General features: G+C 40.3%; 2 protein-coding genes across 8 annotated transcripts in view; both read left to right on the forward strand.

Annotated features, from left to right (window-relative positions):
* LOC135486991 (cytochrome c1-like) overlaps window positions 1–2858 on the forward strand; it is a 34021-nt gene extending 31163 nt beyond the window's left edge. For all 6 annotated transcript variants that reach the window (XM_064770239.1, XM_064770240.1, XM_064770237.1 and 3 more), the window contains one exon: window positions 6–2858. In XM_064770239.1, the coding sequence (XP_064626309.1) occupies window positions 6–10 (5 nt within the window). In that variant the 3' untranslated portion in view covers window positions 11–2858. The remainder of the gene's footprint in view (window positions 1–5) is intronic.
* A 1671-nt stretch (window positions 2859–4529) lies between these two features.
* On the forward strand, window positions 4530–24153 carry LOC135487139 (receptor-type tyrosine-protein phosphatase F-like). Of its 2 annotated transcripts, none has more exons than XM_064770557.1 (33): window positions 4530–4767; window positions 5651–5878; window positions 6159–6293; window positions 6474–6671; window positions 7280–7483; window positions 7835–7975; window positions 8252–8407; window positions 8963–9058; window positions 9779–9861; window positions 10185–10428; window positions 10864–10967; window positions 11188–11344; window positions 11536–11641; window positions 12059–12181; window positions 12522–12630; window positions 12967–13012; window positions 13355–13484; window positions 14238–14368; window positions 14843–14928; window positions 15296–15380; window positions 15635–15708; window positions 15970–16104; window positions 16371–16496; window positions 16775–16917; window positions 17505–17640; window positions 17879–18037; window positions 18488–18587; window positions 20181–20251; window positions 20604–20741; window positions 21537–21677; window positions 22034–22167; window positions 22646–22781; window positions 23339–24153. In XM_064770557.1, the coding sequence occupies exons 1-33, from the start codon at window positions 4689–4691 to the stop codon at window positions 23411–23413; spliced, it is 4209 nt and encodes a 1402-aa protein (XP_064626627.1). In that variant the 5' UTR covers window positions 4530–4688; the 3' UTR covers window positions 23414–24153. The 2 variants fall into 2 exon arrangements, with proteins under 2 accessions (XP_064626627.1, XP_064626628.1); XM_064770558.1 differs by having other exon boundaries at window positions 22037–22167.
* The last annotated feature ends 282 nt before the right edge of the window (window positions 24154–24435 follow it).

Genomic DNA, 24435 nt, shown 5'->3' on the forward strand with positions numbered 1-24435 from the left:
TGCAGAATAGTAACAGCGGCTTCCTCCCACGTAGAAAAATACCTTGTACCATAGAGCCAGTCAGCTGACATCAGCCTTGCAGAGAGATCCATGGCAGTTACAACCTTAAACATCCAAACTTTTGAAGCAGGAACATTGTGGCGATTTTGATCCAGCTCACTTTCTATAGACATTATGATTTGCTATCAGTTCAAGATAGCCGGAATCAGCTGTATATTTTATGTATATGCGTACAGCGATCTCCGTCATTCTTGTGGGGTTATAAATCCGCGGATACATTTGTGAACAGGATGTGTCAAGATGAGTTTGCCTATCATCGAAGTCGTTTGTCGCCCAAAGTCAATCAAAAACACTATGGAGTTACTTCCGACATGTATTGAAGAGAATTAGTCTATTACCGGTGGCAAACACACACTGTCTGACATGTAGTGAAGAGGGTTACACTATCACTGGTGGCTTATAACACTGGAGTATCCATTGTAGTGTTCAATCTGTTTCGGTGTTACGTAGAACCCCTCTTGGTTCATCCTGAATAGCGTTGAGCAGGAAAATGTCATGCCGTTTTGTGACTGTGACTTTGCAATAATACTTGAAATGATTTATCATGGGGTTTATCAGATATTTTAACATGTAATGTCTTTACAAGTTCTTCTTTGTCAGATAAATGCAACAGGTCATCTTTGTATACTACATGCATGTATTTGACATAAAAGGGTTTTTATAGATGGCCTTGGTGAAGGGAATTTAATGGAATTTCAGCGATATCAAAAATAATTCTACTTCATTTAATTGGTACGGCGTTTGATATTTCATGAACATTGAACAGTGCTCCACTTTTTATGCAAACTGCAGTTTTAAACCAGAATGAACAGCAGTTTTATTAATTTTGTAAATAAACCGGCGACACTGAGGCAACTGATTAAGTTATTATCGCAGTGTGCAAGTTGAAAATTGGATGTACGTATAAGTTTGGTAGAAAGAAATAGATTTAGAAAGGTTTTTCCTAACTATTAATTAAAAAACTTCCTGGAATAAAGACAGTTTTGAATATACTAATGTAAGTATAAACGATATTTTTATATTGAGCATGTTAACTTTATTGAATCTGACGTTCTCTCTGTTGTGTATGATTTGGTGATTTCACTTCACATATTTCACTCATGTATATACAGAAGATGTTTCAAGTGCAATTCCAATCGCTTTTATCATCAAAATAAGCCATTTGCGAGATACTTTAAAAACGAGGCGTGTTGAATGGGCAGCGCAAAATTAAGCGTTATTTAAACCATTGACCTGTGAGCGAATAAGACATTTGCCATTCTTAGAGGACTACAAAATCGTACATAAATACTTGCGAATGAGCCAATGTCCATGTATGAAAAAATTCAAAATCTTGACGATTCTTAAACAAAATGCCAGGGTCCTATCAATATCGTACAATGCATCGTTTACTTTACATATCACATTCCGTCCATGGTTTCATCTCCCTGATGACATCAAATCAAGACATTGCCCTTTAATTCATAATCGTGTCAGAAACTAACCATTTTGATTGTGTATCAGAGCAGAAATATATATATATCGAACGAATTCTACGTTTCAGTTTATTGGCATTAGGGTTCCAAGCAACAATTCAATTGTATACAAAGTAGACGAAAATAACAGAAATGTTATTATGATGTCATCTCGGCGCCATTTTGTGTGCTTCACACCACTTTCTAAGCTGATTACCCCAGATAAGGAAGCAACTACTGTGATAAAGAACATTGTATGTGTACATAAACATTGTCGTTTTGTTGAGTAATTATTGTAAACGAACACCGTATAATAATAGGTAAATGAGATGGCAGAATGTAGCCATGACCAAATGATTTTTTAAAGTCAAGAAACTGGAAAAACATCACTATCCACTACAAATGCATAGTGGAAGTTCCAAGGATGAAGATATGATACCAAATATGGAGGCATGTTGTAATGTATGGCACGAGGAGAGACATCTAGCCATTGTAAACACCCAAGTATCATTTTCCTTGTCCATTTCAATGAAGACACACCTATATGTATAATATTCAACACGTATAGTATTCAGCCCGAAATAACATTTGAATAATGCGAAGGAAAAAATGTATAGTACTCAAGTCTTCCCAAAATATCTTTTGGCTGTCAGTAGTAGAAAGTGCAATCTGGATAAGTTCAAGGTCACGGCTGCAAAACTATCGTTCGAGGGCCAGTCCGCACAATTACTTGCTGTTTGGTCAATTGCTTGGAATATCCTAGTAGTGGACCACATCTTTGTTTTAAAGCGTTGTTAGACATGTGTTTGTACATCAGCCATATGCATTGTATTATCCTTAAACATTCCGTCCATAGGTTGGTCAAATCTTGCACTGCACAAAGTGCCATATCTGTTGCGAATGCGATGAAATGTCAAAGTTCCCGCAATTGCGATATTTGAAAAACAGGCAGGCTTAATTTGCCACGTTTTGCTAATGGCTTCATCGATTGTTCTATCATGCAATAAGCGCGAATTGCGTCACGCAAAATAACTACGGCGGCTCTCTCTTGTCTCAGATCAAGGTACTTGGTTCTCGAAGTTGATTGAGCTAATGGAAAAAAACACACGTTTTAATCAAATCGGTCCGAATGTGATTGTGATGAAGTTAGATTATTTCTTAAAAGAAAAAAAGTTTTGCAGCAATTCAATTACGTGTTTATGATAAATATTTGTTCCAATTGGTTCCAATTTCCTAACGGGATCTCTGAGGATGCGTGCAAAGATGTGACCAACCTCGCCTTGAAAAGCGACCCGCACTATGTCTGTTTACACCAGTCAATAAAGTTTTTACGATTCGTTTGGACATCTTTGTTTTTTGTTTGATTGATGATCATTATAACATTCACCGCCATCAGGAATTTGAAGAAAAAAATATGTCAATATTAGCGTCATTGCATCATGCCGCACATGGGTAGCTTTGGCCATATTTTTGACTTCCAAAATACCTGACAGTGTGTGATTGAGATTAAGATCCGGGAGTGGTCAAAAAGGCGACTGCCGTATAAAAAAGTCCGAACTTTTGACATGCGTGGAAAAGATGGTCTTCTCGGAATTGCTTGGCACGTTCGACCAATAACATTAAGACGACAAACGGGAGAGAGGTAAACAACAGATTGGTGATGAGTCTGGAAAGGGGAAGGTGGGAAGGGGACAGATCCTCAGATGTGTGGATGTCTGCAACACATTCAATGAGGAGAAAGAGATCCCCTTCCTGATTGCTCACTGCACCTGCAACCGTTGTCACAGCCCCAGTTTCATTTTGATGATTTGGCTGACGACAGTCAACACCCAATCCTATGAAGGTACAACAGTGCCCACAAGGGGCACTCCAGCCAACGAATGCAAAATAGTTCGGAAAAACAGCCCTTGGTGAAACTGTAATTGACTTGCACGGCTGGGGACCGTATGGTGAAGGTTTGATTTCGATCCAGCAGTTAACCGTCGTATCGGAGGACATATTGTATTGATTATAATCTCAACTTGTGTCTAGACTTTTCGAACCCGAAAAACCTGCTACGCAACAATCGGATCTATACATATGCGTGATTAAACTGTAGTAAGTGTCCCGAAGGAAGAGCTCATGCCATCCGTTCCATTTGGGTCAGCATCCGGCGCAAGTCACGGGCCTTAAACAGAACTCGTGCCGAGTGGCTATTTCCCCTGTTGTCTTTAACTGCTGCTGGCTTGCTACCAGGCCAAATAATGTGCAATACATGGTTTGTAACATGCATACGTGTACATGTTGAGAGCGAACGTTTTACAACAATATTTCTTATACAAAACATCTCGAGCAATAGCTGTTTGAAGAAGAGAAAATGGCTTGAACAAGACAGTTCATCTATAGCCGCCCGAGGTCGATAATTGTTCAGATGAATAAGGTTTTCAGTGAAGATCTGATTCAGTTCCGTGTACATGACATGTGTACATTCGATACATGTAATTTTCTTCGTTAATGTCGTATAGCTTGTAACGAATGTACATGCACAAGTACACAAAATAGAATAAGATATTAATTAACAATTTAATACATAAAAATCCTTCCCGGATTTATTCAACGCTCGATAACATTCTAACAAGTTTATTAGTTTATGTATTTAGTTTTTTTATTGTACAATCCTTTTAGGTATCATAGAACATATTCATTTAAGATTTCAACAAAGAATATTACAAGAATCCTGTAAGGAATATACCGGAAGACGAAACTCAATAAGATGTTAACTGAGAATCTTCTATCGAGAGTTTCTCTATCTTCCAACGCGATTTCGACCTTGATATTTCAAACTCAAGTACTTTCATCCATCCCTCATGATTAGTCCACTACAATATTGATGTAGGTCAGTGTCCTTATGCATTCGTGATATCCTCATGACTAGTTCTAATTTTACTACTGAAACAAGGCATGGAATATCATAACGAAATGGGATTAATTATCTTGAACTGCTCAAAACGCGTCGAAATGTATTCTTGCTTTGGATACTAAAATAAGAAAACTTCTCTCCTGGATTATGAATTCAAGTCTCATATTCCGACACATTTCTTAATGACGTGAAGTATTTACAAATATAAACATCTTGGAATATAAGACTAATTTGAAAAGGCTTAGAGAATTGGTTGTGATAAATTTCTTTTTGTGATGTTGTTGACCGGGTCGATGAGGGTGTTATACCCTATTTTGATATCATCGGCCTTCATAGAGGTTGCCCATGGCGTTGGTAAGTATATTTTGCCTTTAGAAGTGTTTGGTCATGCTTATTTTATACAAATAATTATTGCCAATGTTACGGATCGGAGACAACGACTTGTGCCCATGTGCCACGGAACCGATGACCGTGGCACACATCCTGACAAGATGTGCGAGATTGGCAGCTCTGAGAAAAGACATCTGGCCAGAATTTACCAGCCTACAAGACCAGTTCTATGGAGACCTCCAACAGCTGCGAAACACCATAGAATACATCAGAAGATCGGACTTGACTGTCTAGAGCGAACGAGAAGAAGAAGATTGCCAATGTTGAATGTTTTAGTGCGTCAGGATCTTTTGTATAGAGCGGCATTATTTTGGTTGATACAGGATCTGGAGTCGGTAGAACGATTTGTAGGGTGTGCTGGGGTCTGTTGAGAGGTGTTCGAAGCTACCATAGATTGCCATAAATTTACCCGGTAGTTATCATATGTTAAGTGTTGAAATACTATATACACCAAAAGCATACATTTTTTTCTCCGCCATCCATTAACCTTGGGACAGAGAAATATTATCCACCAATGCAACTTCAAAAGAGAGTCACATACATTGTGCAGCACAATACCGTCGTATATACCATTCGGTAAACGATGTAAAGCGCATTGCATTCACTAATGGCTAATCTGGACTGTTCCTCACAAGGAAGAATTGAAATCAACCGTGAAAAAAACCATGGCCTTGTGTTCGAACTACCAAGCTCCGTCACTTACGTCCGGCTACATTGTGAACATGTGGCTATGCTTCTTGACACTAACAGTACACACCTGTGACGTTGCACCATAACCTCGACAAATGAATATTAGAAAGAATGCTTTTGGGCAAAAAGGCGCATGTATTCTTATCTTTTCTTGCAGCTTGTCGGGATAATTGGCTAGAATATTGCCTGAGATTTGATGCAAAGAGTGACAGTTGCACGCAAAACTACTACATCCGAAACAACTGTCCGGCAACATGCGGTATATGCCGCAGAAGAACCTCTCCATCAACATCTACAGTCACTACCAGTGTCACATCATCTCCACCAGCCACGGCAAGTACAAAAGTAGCCAGTTCACCGACGACTCCAAGTTCAACAACCTTGCGTGAGTATTCCCTGGGAATATTTTGTATCAAATAACAATTCTTTCCTTTTATGTGTGGATTATGGGTTTTTCATTAGATGAGCCACGAAAACTATTTTTCAACACAATGACACGCTTTAGATCATTCCACACTACGTTATTTTGTCACTTTCCTGGTACAGCTGTTATCTTCAGCTTTACTGTCTAGTTCTTCGGTATAGTAAAAAGAGGTGTAACTTTTAATGAATATATCATGTCATAATGAAATTCGAGGACTCATCTGAAGGATTACACGTTGCAGATTGTGAAGGCGGCCAGTTTGGTATCAATTGTGAATATAGTTGTCATTGTAAGAATGATGCTGTCTGCGATAAAAAGACCGGATCGTGTCCTTCAGGGTGTGACCTTGGATGGAGTGGCGAAGCTTGTCAGCTAGGTAAACCATTACTTTCTTTTTTTCCTTGAAATTATTTGTTAACATCTCCCAAAACTTCTAGATGGGGCTGAACAACAGGATTATGTCGCTGTTTAGGCCAAGTTTATGCATATCGTAGGTCGTCGAGGTCGAATGATCGTAAATAGTTTCCTCAGTTCATTTTCCATCTGTGCTTTTAAGGCAACGCAGCTTACAACAAAACTGCAATTACAACATCATCTGATGGAATTGTTGATGCTGGCCGCGCTGTTGACCGCCATGATGGTAGCTGCTTGTACATGCACAGTGAAAACAATCAGTGGTTGATTGTGGACTTAGAGCATCGCCAGGTACTCTTCAACCTGACTATCGTCACTAGAGACTGCTACCAGTGCGCGGGTGAGATTTATTCATTTAAACCAAGAGATGGGTGGGCTCTTGTTGATTACCTATGAGGTCGACGCCTTTGAAACACCATATCACTTGGTAGGACACTCACATGTCATGTCTCCATGCAGAATCGTCATATCCATGTAACTGATATGAAATATAACAATGGGCTTGATCGGGTCTCCGTCAAAAGAACCCGAACTCGGCTAGGCGACCGGAGTCTCTCGTCTTGTGCACCTGTTCTTTGGAACGCCCTCCCTGGCCACGTCAAGGCATGCCAAAATATCACCAGTTTCAAACTTCAGCTAAAGACGTGGCTTTTTAAGAAGCACTTCTCTGAATGATGTTTTCGGTTTTGAACGGGGTGGCGCCTTGATCAGGCTCTTGGAAAGGCGCCGCCTATAAATGCTTTTCATTCATTCATTCAATGTGAGAGAAACATTTTGACCTGGAAATGTGATCTACCTAGTTAACGAGTTGACGAGTTAACAGGAGCAATAACTCGTATAAAGCATGCCCCTGTGATTGTAACTCTGGCCACCTTTTGTCCTTTATCCGACACAATTACAAACTGCAACGCAACGCAAGGTACAGGACATTTGTTTTCTTTGTTCCAGCAAAGATATTCATAAAAGATACTAATGTTTCATCGACACCATATAAACTGTGCAGTTCCTTCTATGCAAACAATCCTGAACCAGAAAGTCACAAAGTAGTATGTAACAAGCCTGTGATTGGCCGATACCTATTCATACAACTAGAGTACAGTGACGACAGAATGAGGATCTGTGACGTTAGGGTTCATGCATATCAATACAAAGGTATTTATAATTAGGATGGAGGTTAGATCCACAACTTATAAGGTTGCTTAATCGATGCACATTTGGTCACTATGCACGTGAGATCGAATGTAGTGGCTTTTGCACATAAGTATCCAATATAAAGTTTAACTCGGACACACTGTTCTAAAACATAACGAGGGTTGAGTATATTTATCTAAATGATGATAATGTAATTAAGACACTAGGACACATAGCAATACATTTCTAAAAGCCTCTTTGTTAAGAGAGTTCATGTCTTCCCAGACTTTAATTCGTACCGTTTGAGGCTAGCAATACAAGAAAAACACGAAGTGCTTATGGTAAAATGCTCGTAAACTCCAACCATTTCAGATTGTCCCTACTCAGAATATGGTCCGAATTGCAACCTCGAGTGCCAATGTAAGAATGCAACCGAGAAGTGTGACGTCATCACCGGGAGCTGTCCAGTGTCCGGGTGTAATATACTCCATTCAGGAGAAGATTGCCAAAGTGGTAAGTTCTTTCAATTTGTAAGGAATTGAGTGGAAGCAAAATACCCCTGAAAGGTCAATAAAACATTTCGCTCTGATGTCAAATTTTACTTGGACTTTCCGGTAGATATTATCTTTGTCTCCACACTCATGCTCTTATATGCCACAGGGTAAGAAAGACTCCCATCGTACAATACCAGGGGGGGGGGGGTATATGAACCCATGTTACCGTAATAATCTAGTGAACATGGCAAGCACAACCAACAATGGTGTGATAAATCATTATCGTGCTTTTTAGAGACTTTTTCCACACCTGATACGACGACATTGACCACCACCGCCAGTAGTCCCGCCACGATCACTACCACTTCCACTACCACGACCGTATCGACAACAGCAACAACAGCAACAACAACAGCAACATCAACAGCAGCAGCAACAACAGCAACAACAGGTAAGGCATTTAATGATAATGTTATATAAGTGTTGTTTGAAGCGGGTGAAATTCAAAGGAACCAATAGAGATGAATCTTTGCCTATCCAATGTATACGACCCATATTCTAGTCCATGAAAGTACATTTCTCGTCTTTATGTTTTCTTAGAAGAAAACACAGACGCCACCAAACGCAGACTTGAACAGCCCGGGCCAAAACTCTTTTTAAGGGCATACTGTTCTCCTTAATTGTTGATATCAATTGTCTTGGGACTCGCTAAGTCCCGCTGTTCCCACAAACATTTGAAATTGACTATGAACCATGAGTTTTAGAGTTTTCCCATCAGCAACAGGAATGAAAACTCGCATGGTTCTCCTTTTTACTGAGACCATTGAATTTGACGAACGAGATTGATCAAGTCCTTGTTTCTTAGAAGGCTGGTGGAACTGCTTTCGTACAAAGATGAATGCGTTGCTCTGATGACTGGACCGATCAATATAGTTATATATCAGTTCAGGAAGTAGAACTTCTGGTATTTCCGATCTGATCGTCATTATAAGTACCACTTTTTTAGTTGCAAGCACTTCAACAACCACTACAAGATTGACTACAGCAGTCGATTCGACACCCACTACCATCGAACACACAAGTACCGTGTCGACGATTGAAGGTATGAATTAGGGTAGAAGGATTATTCTTGTTTTTGATGGCATAGACCAGTAGGATATTAACAAAAATGAAAAAAAGGAACAATATGTTACGATAGAAGGACTAGCAAGGTTTTGTCTTTTAAATCACTATCCCACAAGTTTTATTGTTTCATCCAATGCGACCAATATAACGATCTCTCTGAGCTCTGAATCCCCTGGTGGAGTCAAATAAAAAGCTTCATGATGTTGTCGAACATCCCTAAGTGAGAACACTCGTGTCTTAGAGGGGTTTTAAGACCTATAAACGTTTAGTTTAGTACTAAAGTGTAGCAGGATGCGACAGTGCTGATTAGTTGATTAGTGAAACTCGTTGTGCCGACAGGAAAAGTGCTTTATAAACTTCTTGAGTTGAATATGTAGGTAGGCCAACATCACTGAAGGTATTGTTCATTTAACCATACAGTATCCCCATCATTTACTTGTTCTGCATTGACCGAGGCCTTAACTATTCTAATTTGATAGGAATTCAGTTTGAGACGTTGAGTTTTAACTAAATACATCCCTTCGGAAACGCTAAAAGCTGCTCGAAATATGCAGACGAATTCCTGATATGGACCCAAAGACTCACTATACCCTACAAACAGCATGCTACTGCTCTCGCGGCCATTCAGGCTAACATATTCAATAACTACATGTCGTTTATCTTACCCGTAAGAGTTGTTGCCTTTGAATATTTGCAGGACCTTCCCTTCCGATTAACATCACTCTGACAACTCAACCAGCCGGATTGGGGAAACAAGCTATCGTTAGAGTGACTTGGAAGGTAAAATATTCACGATGACAGACAATTATTTGCTGGTTCTTTGAAACCGCATTTTGTCCTGATGGAGCTCGATTTTACCGATGAATATCATAATTCTTTTTATTTTCCTTGGTTACAAAACCGAAAGGAAAGGAAACTGAGGCGATTTATCTAATCTGCCTCAAATATAGGGAATATAACTTAAAAGAGGAAGAGTTGCAATATTGGGAGGAGGTTTGGGTTTTTAAGGGGATTAATCTTCTTGTAAGGACAATAATTAGTTGGACGAAACAATCAATATGGGTTCCAAGATATCGTATCTTACATGTAACTTTTTTTAACAGGCTTCACCTTCAAACGAGGAATGTAAATTCAACATGAAGTACAACGTCAAATTCACTACCACTGCGACCACGAAAGGTCTGGTTGAATATTATGTTAACGCCACGGACGAACTTCTCAGTGAGTGGGCGGATGCTTCAGCTAACTCACTGATTCTTGTTTCGGTTCAGTCTTTGAATTGCTCTAATTATCCTTGCAAGTCATCCGAATGGTCAAATGCATCTTCGATAACATCGTCGAACAAATGTAAGTAGTCGCACACCTTGGTTCTATTATCTGGTATCATCTGCATAGTGTTGCATGAATGCATCAACGTTTTTTTCAAGTCGGGTGGACTGAACTTTCCATGTAAGATATGGATCATCAGAACTATCGTCTGTACGGGAATACCCACACTTGACCACCCAAAGAAAATCCACGGTCGTGTTTAAAAAAAATTGGTGTGCCGAGCAAATTAGATATACAGTATCGGTTAGGGTTTCTATTTGGAACAAGGCAATCAATCACTCATTATTGTCCAACAATGCAGTCCATTCTCCGACTAACTTTCCGAAATCGTCTGCGTAGATATCAATTAATGCCTGCTGCTAGGTAGGCATAATAGTTTCTTGTGGCTTTTTATCTGTAATTTTATCCTATTAGTTCTTCTAACGTACAGGTGATTTTACATTTTTCATCCAGATCCAGGACCTGTGAAGAACATGCAAGTGACTCAAAGAACACCGACTTCACTGACATTAAAATGGGATCCCAATGAAGATGACCGAGATCTATTTGATTACAAGGTTGGCTAACACTTGCCGCGTTCTGGCTACAAATCAGATATGAAACCATATTTTGTGTGTCCTAACATAAGATAATTCTGACAAACCCTTTACCCTCCAAGTGTAAGGCTTATAAAACATATAGATGTCTATGGGCGATACTTGATCTCATATGTGCCTCTCCCCCTCCCTTAGTCACTTTCCATCATTAAGAATAAAAACAAACTTATTTCACCTATAGGTGAGCTACGGTGAGAGCCCAATTTCAAACGGGAACCATAATGAGGTGACGCTCCGAAAGCTCAAGCCTGGCTCGGAATACCTAATCTCGGTCACTCCACGAAATGAAGTTGGCTTTGGCGAACCTAAGAGCATCAAAGCTTGGACTGATATCGAAGGTAAGCGAGGCTTCGTGCATGAGTGGATGAGAAAACGGGCGGGGATTCGAGCCACGAGCCTCCTCATTCTTCTTGAATTTTTCCTCCATCCTCCCGTTCACTTGGGATTATGTTCACTCGTATTATCCAATGAACAATTTCAATAAAAACACCAATTAGAATTGGAGATACTCTCGTGACTTGTCTTTCAGATCCCTCTCCTCCGAAGCCACCAATACTAATGGAAGACATGACGACAGCAAATTCAATATCAGTACAACTTTTTCCTGCTTCTCAATCGAATGGTGCCAGAATTATGTAAGTTATTTATCAATCAGTTGTTATAAGCGTTCTAAATTCGCTGGTTGTTTTTGTTTATAAATTCATTGCTTTGATCTGTTTTGACGGAGATTGACGACCTATGCTAAATGAAACACAAAAACAACAACAAATGCTAAGAGTTGACAAAGCGATATATCTGCATTCTGACATTAGAATTGTTGGAAAAGTTTCACTGTCAATCAGCACATTTTAATCAAACTACAATATTTGGGTAGCTCAATATACCTTCTGAAATATGTTTTCTTAATACAAACATGCAGTTGTAGTCTTTCAGGTTAGAGCGGAAGCCATAAAATCATTAGGGATATTTTGTTACTTTATATTATCCAGTGATTTAACCTATTTCAATATATCTTTCCTTGCATACACGTCATCATTTTGTCACCATTTCAGAGGTTACGTCTTGAAGCTTATGGTGGCGAACACTTGCTTTAGAAAACGTGAAAAACCTGATGGCCGTTGCTGTACAGTGAACGATGCCGGACTTCAGGTGGACTTCAATTCAAAGAACACAGTGTAAGTGACTCTTGGAGTCAGTTTTACCAGAGCTATAGATAATTTCTTAAGATAAAATCGCAGCATTCGACAGTCTCTTCTCGATATACATTAGTAAACCTACCAAGACTACTATTACATTGCACCAGGACCGCAAAATTGGGTCACTCAGGTTTGTCTCTCTTGGAACCCTGCCACGCTTTCGAAAAAGAAACACGCCCTTAAGTATTCTCAGCGCCTTGCGTCCTCATTGTCTTCGTACTCAATTTTAGCACTAACGTTTGTCTGATCACCGTGGTTCGTAGAACGGTGTACATAATAATCAGGGCCGGTGTCTTTGACTTTACAAATTTCTTTTAAGCATACGATTTGGTGCAGACGAGGTGGCACCTGGAAAACAAGTTGCAATGGAAGTAGAGGCAGATACGAAATATGTGATATGTTATGGCGTTGAAGTCCGAGGTCAACATGTAAGTCAACATGTTGTATTTATCATTACTATTCATAACAATTTGCCATACGACACCCCCCTCCTCACCACCCCCGACATCAACACCAACTTGACGGTGTCCATATGCATTATTTGCCGAGGATAACATTTAGGTTAAAACGACAGTGGGATTTCTTTTCATCTTGAGATAGGATCTCCTTGGAAATTTGGTACAAATACATTTTGGCTGAAATGGGAGGCGTTTCCAGTCTACTCTAATTTTGGTAGAGCAATACAAAATGTTTCAACATTGGCTTTTAAAATCTAATACCAATTCCTAATGATTGAATCCGTTTTTGAATCGATTCCTCTCCAGAACGCTACGAAGACAAAGTACACAGAAATGGGAAGCATAATTGAAGGTGAGTTTATAGGCACTCGAAAAATGGGGAAGATGATACCCAAAAACGGCACTGGAAGGCTTGCTTTCATGTGTTTATCTTCGTACTCTACATACTCTATATTCTGCTGCTAGCATATATCTAACATATTATTCTCCAAAATACTTAATGTTGCGCATCTCCGCGTCACCAAAAAGCGCAGTTAATATCACTACAGTAAAACAAAATGGCCGCTCACTGACTTAGAAGACATATGCACACGTGGTTCACCTATAAGAGTTGGCGAAGGACGCCTAAGTCATCGGTGGCCAGAAATGTTCGAACGTCTTAAGTTTGATTACCGGTAATAATTTCCCCTTCCAGCTCATCAGCAAGTTATCATCAATTCTGGAAAAGACAGTTCTTCCGGGCCGTATGTTACTGTAGGAGTGAGCCTTGCCGCGTCTTTACTTTTGATTTCAACTGTTGCAGCGGTGATAGTGGTCATCGTCAGGTATAGGTTTTGCATGTTCGAATCTTGTTTAATGAGAACATACAGATCACAAAATAAAAGTGATATCGCCAGCAATTTAGTGAAATTTTGAGCAGTGCATAGAAAAGTTACAAAGCTATAATGGGTCAAAGTAGATTAGGTCAATTTCAGTATCAAGCCCGACCATGTAATTAATGCTCCTCTTTACAAATGGGACGGAGTCTCAGACCCTGGGAGAAAAACTCGTGGGCCAAATACTAGGAACTGGGACTGGTTATCCTGTATACCAACCAGTAGCTGGTGATCTCGGGCAGAAACTGGAAATCATTACATTAAGAGGTTTGATTTCCTAGGACGATTAATTATTGATATCCTCTTAATTTGTTACACCGAATGCACAGCACAAAAATAGTTTCAGATGCTGAGGGAAAACGATCCTACTATCCCAACCCTCACAGCTCACGAAGACATATGAGCATTATTCCGCCGCTCTTTCGAGATTCTTCTTTATGATCTTATTATTTCATACTTTCAAGTACATGTAGAGTTTATAAGTTTACAATAAATGTGTAAGATTCTAGTTCTAAACCAGAATCATAGACGAATACTGTAAAGATCAAACATGCACATCTGGATCCGATCTTCACTAAGAATCTTACAAGAGTCTTAAACCGGGTAGCTTTGATCTGACTGGTAGTGTGGTGGATGATGTGGAGGCTCGAAACACTTTTCATGCCCAGCAGTGCCTCTGGTGAATCTCTATTTCCTTTGTAGGAGGAAAAGTAGACCCAAGGTTGTTGCTGACCCAGAGGTGGAAGATGTGGAACTAGCCCCGACGTGTCATTCCGATTTCTTTGACCATCTGTCGCGGCACAGCGGTCAGAACCAAGTCCTTGCATTATTGGGTAAGAGATGTCTTGTCCCGCGATCGTGTAAATACACCTCGGTCACCAATTCACCGTTGAATTGGCTTCTCGGCGGTTCTTAACTTCCGTGACTGGGTCGAGTACGTCAGCCACAACTCCAGAAAATTGCCCCATTGAGTGGATGGTTTGACGTCACTAAAACCAAGGAGTAAAGTCTTCATATTTCTTCAGAATTCCTTACAAGTTTGGCTAAAATATAAATGATATGAGGTGCATTCGGGTGGCAAACATTACCTGCCTCGCTTTCTTATTGCCTATTTACAGCTCTATTGGTCATGGATTTAGTTTCTTGGTGACGAAAACAACATTGCAGTAACAAAATATCCGAATCAAATATTTGCAACTTTCCGATTGTCATGATTGTGACAAAAAACATTCGCGTTGGAAAATTTCCTACGGACACCAAACAAGGATGGCATCATTGATAATTAGTTGTACTTTTTGTGTTCATAGGTCATCGTATGGACCTGGAACAGTTCCTGACTTGTGTCCGCCAGATGAGGCAGGAAGGTGGCGCACTCTTCACCGAGGAATACCAGGTAGACCAACGATGCCCAATCCATGTGCTATTATCGCTAAGTGTTTCTGTTCAGCTGTCAATCTAAACACGACAACATACTCAAAGCAGCGCAGACTCTGCTTTTTATTACTCTACCGCATCAACTTTTTCTCCGTTAAAACGTCACCTCCCCCCCCCCCCTCCCAGACCGACCCCAACCACACCAATCCCATTCGACGCTATAAAAGCGAAGCTTGGGATTTTGGGTATGCAGAAAATTTAAACAGTCGCTTCCGATTCCGATTGGTAGTCGTTCATTTTTTTTCCAAAACGATCATTTTTTGCTTTTGACAATTTCCACATTCGGGTTGGTTCTTTTAAAGCGAGCTTTATGTTGTATTATATAGTTGATCTGCAGTGGACAAGGATCTCATCCAACGGAAGTGGCCAGGGCCAACATGAATAAGAACAGATACCAGAACGTTCTTTCATGTAAGTTTCTAAGTACTAATGATATTGATTTTACACTCCAAGCATTTATCCTTGTAAAAAAACGTAAGTGAGAGCAGAGTCTGAGGAAACAGTAGTTTCAAGACCATCAGCATAGGATTTAGTAATGACAGCTAAACACGCCAAAATAATTCTTTCCGTGTCGGGTAAAACAATATATATTCACATTTTTAGTAAGCGGTCCTTATTTGGTTCCAAGCCAATTGGTCCCTTATCGTGCGACCTATCTTTTGCAGATGACCATTCCCGCGTGATCCTCCAGATGGATGACCCAGTAGAATCAGACTATATCAACGCCAATTTCATTAAGGTACGTAGAACCTTCATCGGTCGTTGTGATTTGTAAAGAGCTCTTCATTCCGAAGAAAAGATGTAACATTTTTGGTTGAAAGTTAAATCCTATTCTCCTAATGGTATAGGGTTATGATAACCAAGAATCTTATAAGAATCTTGTAAAGATTGTACATGTGTATATATACAAAACTGGATAAGATCTTAATAACTTGTAAGAATCTTCACAGGATTTTCGACAAAGCTTCTTTTTCATGTATTCAGTATTATTCCCCTCCAGGACCACGAGGGCAAGGTGGCCTACATCGCCACGCAAGGACCCAAGGCGACGACAGCTTCTGACTTCTGGCTGATGGTTTGGCAGCAAGAAGTGGTAGAGATCGTGATGCTGGCCAAGGTGGTCGAAGAGGGACGGGTAATTGCTCTTTTAACCACCATGCATGCATTTGTAATGATTTACGTGTAGCTCAGCCAAAGAAAGTGATTGTATTTGTAATCATTCAAAGTCGAAGCACGTCAGAGTTCTTCAAAAAAGCTACAGAAAGAAAACAATTAGAATGCCTACTTTTCGAACATAAAGCGACGAGGTATATCCATGACACAATATATGACCCTTAACAGTATGCCTATTTTCTTACTTCGAGAATAAATATAATGCTGTTGTCGTGTTTCTTTTCCAAGGCTAAGTGCCACAAGTACTGGCCGGACGTGTCTGAGACAGACTCCTTTGACTTTGACCTGACTGTCACCTGCCTGGACGAGATCGAGATGCAGGGTTTCACCATCCGCCGCCTCCAAGTTCAGCGGGTGGGTATTGGAATCTTATCTCGAAACGACCATACGGGTAAATTGCAGTGATGATGAGGTTCGAGGCAACAACAGTAAAAAAATATCAATTCAGGGTGCTGCAACTGGGATATTGATTGACTGGTTGTTTTGTTTTTTATTCCACTTTATATAGATTAAATTTATACAATCAAAACAAATGTTTGTCACGGAATGACAACCACAATTCAAGGTGCAATGAAATACAACTTACAATTACTTCTAGCTTGCCCTGGTGCTAAGTTAAAAATCCTTTTCAGGGCGATGTTGTCCGTGAAATTCAACAATTCCATTACATGGCTTGGCCTGACCACGGGGTGCCCACAGAAACCCATTCACTGCTTGCAATGATGAAGCATGTAGGCCAGATCGAGGTTGATGCGCCCATGTTAGTCCACTGCAGGTCAGTAAAAGCTATCAACTAGACCTCACCTCTGCTGTGTCGGTGTCGACAACGAAGATTTGTGTCACTGCCCAGGTCTCAAGTCTTGATAACGCTTTTAACTAAGAACGTATTCTCTATAAGATTCTTTTTATATTCTGATTTAAGCTCTTGAAAAAGAATCTGAAAAGCACCACGTTAAGAATGTGCATGTATCAGAAGCGTACTAAGATCTTAACTTAAATTCTCTCAGGAAAATAGGTGATCGGAAATCTTCGTCAGTTTTCACGAAAATATGGCACCCTGATAATGCAGTTCCATGTTCAGTGCGGACTGAACGTCTGCTTGCAAACAAATTACTACAGGTGTAAACCCTGATTCCTGCGTCGATTATAATGCAGAGATGGCCCAAAGCTCATATACATGTACTGCAAAGAACGATTACCGAGATCGAATCGTAAGCGCGCTTCTCGGGCTGCTCTTCTCTCTTCGTCCAGTATTTTGTATTTTTGAGGAAAGTAGTTATGTAGTGGGCATGGGAAGTCATATATAAATATCGCAAGTGGAGGCACTTTACTGAATGCCATGATATTCACTAATCATTTCAGCGCCGGTGTCGGTAGGACAGGAACCTTTTTTGCCATCAGGGAGATACTGATGCAAGGCCAGGCTGAGGGTGCAGTAGACATCATGAAGTTTGTCCTTCAGATGAGGCAAAGCAGGCCCTCGATGGTGCAAACCAAGGTATAGTTTAGTAGAATCCGCAGTGTGGTTTTGGTTGGTAGTCAGTTCGTTAAGATGAGACCATGCCTCTTAATGCATGATTTTGAAACAACACAAAAAAAGTAGTGTCCAAAATGGGTGTTGTGCAACAACTGAACCATAAGCTACAGGCCCGGGGTACATGTCCCTATTTGACAAAGTAAGTTGTTGAGCACCTTAGGCATAAAGTGTTTCTCTTAATTGAAATTAAACTTTTCAGGACCAGTACATTTACATCTACACCACGATTGGAGACTATCTTCAGCACAGGAAAACTGCCATAGACCCTTACAGGCTTCACCAGCATTACAAAGAGCTCCAGCAACCAATGGTTGCCGACGATGGTTTCACTACGACAGGCTTAGATGAAGAATTTGAGGTAGCGATTGGCATTGCTAAAAATGACTAGGGATGCATTCGAAATAATCTCGAGTTAGAGACAGAGCGCCAGTGTCTTGTCACCATTATTGGGAAGTGTCTACATAATCTATGAGCTGTTAAGGCTGTATTTACCACAACAGAGATCCGTTTTAGTCACCCATAATTCCATCTAAGAGTATCTTGACCAGTGAACATCTATGTTGGCATTCAACCAGAGAGACAGAATGTCGTTGGCTTGTCGTCACAGAGAGGGCTTGGGTGGAGTCGTAACGATACGTGGGCATGATAATGACAAACTTATACTGAGCGCACTGAATGTCTGAACGTCTGAGTGGCTTATTTCAAAAAGATGGGCACGCCCTTACTACGAGCTTATCATCTCAACCTATACCATTGCATACTATTGTTTACAACTCATATTTGTGGTGATGCCATGGAGTTTATTCAGGTACTTGAGAGCATGACGAATCGTGTCCCAGAAAGAAAACTAAGACATGCCTTATCAGAAGCCAATAAAGAAAAGAACCGACACCCAGGAGTTCTTCCAAGTGAGTCAATATTTAACTTTTATTAACGACCATTATCACATCATGGCAAACAACATTACATATGTCCGATACTATATGCAGATCACCAAAACCATTATAATTTCCCTTGTCACCATGTTTTACTAATGCACCGGTTTGATGGTGACATTTTCCGGCACTATTATTTGAAGAATGGGCCCAACTATCACCACTGTGATTTTGATGGAAATCGCACTGTAACTTACTAATATGTGGTTCAAAATGTCTATCAACTAAGAACAGTCCCGACATGTTCAATATATCACTAAGATTTACGAGGAAATCGAATTAGGTCAAGCACATGACGCAATTGAAAATAAAAATCTATCACTGTCATCTCGAAAAAAAGACCGAAATAAGACACAAAATTCGGAATTCATGCACACCTGCACAAAAAATGTAGGCCAGTCACCTTTACATAGGAGCGGCGGCACAAACATGTGTTGGGTAGTTGTAAAACAAGAAACACAGAAACGAAACAGAAACACAGAAACACAGAAACGAAACGCAGAAACCAGTCTTGTGGCGAATTCTGGTCTGCAGACTCCATCTTGTTGCCATGGTTGTTGCCGCGAACGCGGGTGTAACTAAAACTGGTATTCAGTCGGAATGGAAGGAGGAATGCTCATTTCCCAATACCCTTTTAGCCTCATCAACGTGTGCGCAGATTGGCAGCATCCGGCCTTGATCGTGCCAATACACTACATGTATGTACTACACGGCGTAAATAGAAAATAGTCATTCGAATAGCGAGTCCTGTTCTTTTGTACATTCCATGGCCTGTGCACGACACTAGGCTGAACTTCCCTACTGCAACCTCATTAACATAAACAGATATTTAAAGGGACTATTTAAAGGCAGCAGCTGGGCAGGCAAGATTGAGTTACTCCAAGTCCAAGTCTAGTGCCCCCCACCCAATTTACTCTATTCTAGTCGCCAAAATTGGTCTCTCACGTCTCACATAACGTCGAAATGATTCACCCATGTACTGGTACCGTACCTTGCATTTAGTGCTGCATCAGACGGGATTTGTAGGATGATCCTGGTACTTCATGTAAATTGAACACTACAAGGCAAGATGTTGCACTGCACCTTCATTTAAAATAACATGCTGTAGGAATCGAATCGAACCTACCAAAGTACTACACCACCACCTCAAAAGACTTCACCCATATCGTGCCGCCCCCCCCCCCCCCCCCCAAGTTGCTCCATGTATCCCCTCAACAACTCTATTGCATTCCGGCTGGCCGCAACCCACCAACCTCAGATTTTACTTTTAAACGACAATAACAACGGATTGGGCAAGGAAAGTATCGGCGTGCCGATTGATTCCAACTTTTATGAAAACCCGTTTGATTTTCGTTTCTGCGTTTCGTTTCTGCGTTTCTGTGTTTCTGTTTCGTTTCTGTGTTTCTTGTTTTACAACTACCCACATGTGTTCACCTTGTCCTAGTATATAGCCAGGAACTGACATTGAGTACATGCTTTACGTTACGTCGTCACCTCGAGTGGTTAACTCGAAAGTTCGCTGAGCATTGCCATGTCGCATTTATCATTGTTGTTATCTTCTTCCAGATTTTGACCATGCAGTAAAGTTGACGGCTCCAGGACAATGCTCCGATTACATAAATGCGGTGTATGTTGATGTACGTGACCACACTAACAGTATTATATGACTGTGTTCCGCATTGTCAGAGGGTTACAATACGAAGGGGATAATGGGTAAACTTGGTCACTTCAGTGACTTAAAAAGGCACAAGTGGGGGGGGGGGGGGGCGGGGTCACGTTTCATTTAGAGGCCAATCTTGCTGATAATACTGCGGTGATTTTCAATCGATAAGAATTGATTACCATTTTTCATCGACACATGATCATAAAATTAGAAAAGATCATTTGAATTACACATTCAGCTGTACTGATATTGGGTTACATCTGTACAGTTAAAAATAAAAGCTTTTCTTATAAACTTTCACCGTATCAAACAAAATTATCTTTCAGGGGTATATGCTACCGAGGGCCTTTATTGTGACTCAGATCCCAATGGCCAACACAACGGATGACTTCTGGAACATGGTGAATGAGTGCGGGGCAACTGTACTGGTCCAGATGACAGAGGACCCCGAGCTCAAGCAGCAGGTATACACTCAATCAAGTTTGAAGTCGGTTGCCTTCGTGGTCTTATCTTTCATCATCATCATCATCATCATCATCATCATCATCATCATCATGTCCCACAGCTCTGCGGCCATTGGGACGACCCTGTGCTATCAACGATGCGGTACTAAACGGTTCTGTTCTCAGCGATGCTAATCACTAATCGTTCACTAACCCATCATTTGTTTCGTTTTGGAGTGGACTGCCGGTGTAATGTTTTTGAGTGTTTCTGTTTTTGAGTGTTTCCCCTCATTGTTTGGGAACGCTCAAAAATAGATTGACGAGTTTTTCTGTGTATCCCCCCTATTGAAAAGTCATGGTCTCTCTAGCTGCCTATTGTTTGGAAACACTGAAACATGGGAACAACCACAGATGTTACACCGGTCGACAACTCCGATAAGATACTAATATATCGGAGTTAGAGTTATCATGAGAGTCTCAGTTAAATTATTGAATTTTTTATACAATATGTACATATACAGTACAAAGTTCACAAGATTCTTGTTAGATGATTAGTACATGTACATGGACACTAGTTGCAAGATTCGTGTAAGATTCTTTAATCTTTAACCAAGAATACATGGGTCTTGTAACGAATGAACATGCACAGTCATACACATAAGTGCCAATCTTGGAAGATTTAAGAACATTACAAGAAAATTTTGTAACAGATGTACTGGTTTATTAATAGGAAGCTGAAAACAATCTTAACTAAGTACATGCATCTTATAAAAATCTTTCCTGGATGATTGACCTGGGGATACAATAACATTGCAGAATGGCTCATCCTATTTGCCAACCAATGAGGACGATTTGTTGGTGGGAACACTCCGAGTGCAGTTGCATTCAATCCAATCAACATCTCCCCCAATGGAAGAAATCATTTGTAGAAAGCTGGTGTGTGGGCATCCAACAAAGGTAAGTAATGCTTCTATAGATCAAGTCTGTGCATCGGTTGTAATAGATTCAATATATACTGTAAAAGTCAAATGGCCCTAGATCCAGCGAGGACATGTGCAGCTTGGCGTGACTTTACTGTTACTGGCCGAAAGTCATAGGAAAGACATTAGCTGCCCGATCATATTTCTGATATTATTAAGAACCATTACAGTATGTGTCTCTTTTAGTCGGATTCGTCAACAAGGCCTGATGGTTTTCTTTTAAACCAAACAACAAAAAGAAATATCATACCCTCATTTTTCTTCAGAATTTGAAGCACGGTGTAGACAATAACAATTATGATAAATGATATTTACGAAGTTTGTCTATTTCAGAAGAACACTGTCGAGATCACCCATTACTCCTTTGCCAGCTACCCACCATCACCAGTCGCCATCTCTGTCATCCTTGGCGAATTGGACAATAAGTCTCAGTTCATGTCGAAAGGGCCCGTGGTATCATTGTGTCAGTAAGTCACGGGTGTTTTCCTGAAGGGAAACTTGTTGAGAAATGTCTTGCTCAGAACACTTTTTGATATTGTCTTTCTTATAAAACTAACAAAGTTATCTTATTCCACGACCACCACCAAGGTACGTTAGCCGTTCAAGGAGGTTTAATTTGCAAAGCCAAAAAAAATCACTTCACATATTATGAAAGGCCGGGAGGTGTTGAGTGATCAGATAGGACCAGTCAGCCCCCGAAAATGTTTGAATTTCAGAAACTTATTGACGACCTATACGACCATTCGTGTTAACAGGGTTGTCCAAGATTGGGGTTGATCAAACATTTTCTAAATTTCTCAGAAGCGCTCAACTCAATATATATATATTTTAAACACTATCTTTTAAAAGATCTTTGGCAAATCGCAGAAATAATGTGATACCCAAATGCTGCTGTCAAAACAGTCTAACTGTCAAGTACTTCAAACACAATTTCATCTTCTGCAGAGATGGGGCGGGATGGAGTGGAGTTTTGTGTGCGTGCCATCACATCTGCAAGCAGATGCAACTGGATGAGACAGTCAACGTCCTCCAATGTATACACAGAATACGTACCAGCAGACCTCAGCTCGTCTGGACAAAGGTAAAGCAGACCAAGGTCGAACCTTCCATAATGAGAGTCTTACTTAATGTCTTATTCATTTTCTGAGCAATGTGCATGTGCTATCGTTGCAAGATTCTTGTAAGATTCTAGTTTGAGATCCTAAACCAACCAAACTTTACCAACACACTTTTAATACAATAACAATATCATTACAAGAATCTTTCAGGGATTGGCCACGTACAGTAGAACCTCCCTTAGTAGGGAGGTGTCCCGATCAGAGAGGTCAAACTGAATGGAAATAACCAATTTGGGACTACAACTAGTGTTCTTAATAGAGGTTGTCCTTAATAGAGAGGTGTCCGCTAAGGGAGGTTCCACTGTAAATCTACACGAAACTGAATGAGATCTTATATAACTAGGTTTTACCCTGTAAAACCGTGTCTGTTTTTTTCGAGACAGTACTGTCGGTATCTATATCAGCATCAGAATCAGTATTTATCAGCGATTAGAGTTTAACACTGAAACTAACATATTGAGCCATGGCAGAGTTATAAGCACGTAGCAATATCCTGAACACCCTTTCTCTCTCATTCCAGGAGCAATACGACTTCTGTTATAAAGTGGCGTTGAAATTCCTCGATTCGTTCGTCGTCTACGAGAATCTCAAATAAGGCAATACGGATATCCATCAAAGAGCTGAATCCAGCGGTCGTGTGTGGCGGATATTCATCCTAGAAACGTTCGATTGTAGTCATTTACGATATCGCAGATTTATATTAAAGACTGTATTCTCATTAACATTTAAAATTGGGAGTTGTGACATGCTTATAATGTGCATACCGAAAAATTGCTACAGTATAAAATACTCTGTATTGCTCTTCGTGAAAATATATGATCAACCTGATGAAAAAAACAAAACCGATGAATCCGGAGAACTAATTATCATATTTTCTATTTTCGCCGGCCTATTTAAACTAAAATTTGACGGAGTTCCTATACCCAAGAATAGCAAAACTGATAAAGTTTAGTATTTTTGGTGATGGAATGTGAACGTGAGTTTTAAATCAGAACCACTGATACTCAGAATCGTAAATGTATTAGACATGGCATAGCTTAATTCTCATCAGTTCAATCAAAATTTACTACTACAATTAAACACATAGATGAGCGGACAATCATGCGAGTGACACCGGCACGTTTGTATTTACATGTGCTTTTTGAAATATTCGGGAGGGCCCTAAAATGTTTTAGTAGTCATGTAAAAACAGAAGTGACACATACATAACAGAATGCCCCAAGTGTCGATCGACCAAAGCAATCACAAAATGACATTGCCAGGGAAACACAAAATTGATGTACATTGTGCTGGCAGTGAGGCTCAGCTCAACTGTTGACTGTAACATCCGATTAAACCAATTATATATTTACAATATTTTGTCTATTCATGGTGGCATGAAGTATTCATTTCACCCTGTGACTCATATCATCAGCACATGCAGCTGCACTTTGCATCAACGTGGGATTCAACGTTGTGAACTTGTCCTGAACTATGGTTACAAGCCTCAGGATATATAGATGTCGCCTGGTTGTGACAACTGTTGTCCCAGGCCTGCTAAATTGTAACTTGAGCACCTAAATTGTCCAACGAGACCAAGAGAATATGGCTGTGGCATTGTGTTTAGAGACACCTTGA

This window comes from Lineus longissimus, chromosome 4, assembly GCF_910592395.1.
Source record: "Lineus longissimus chromosome 4, tnLinLong1.2, whole genome shotgun sequence".
In the NCBI taxonomy this organism is placed as follows: Eukaryota; Metazoa; Nemertea; class Pilidiophora; order Heteronemertea; family Lineidae; genus Lineus; species Lineus longissimus.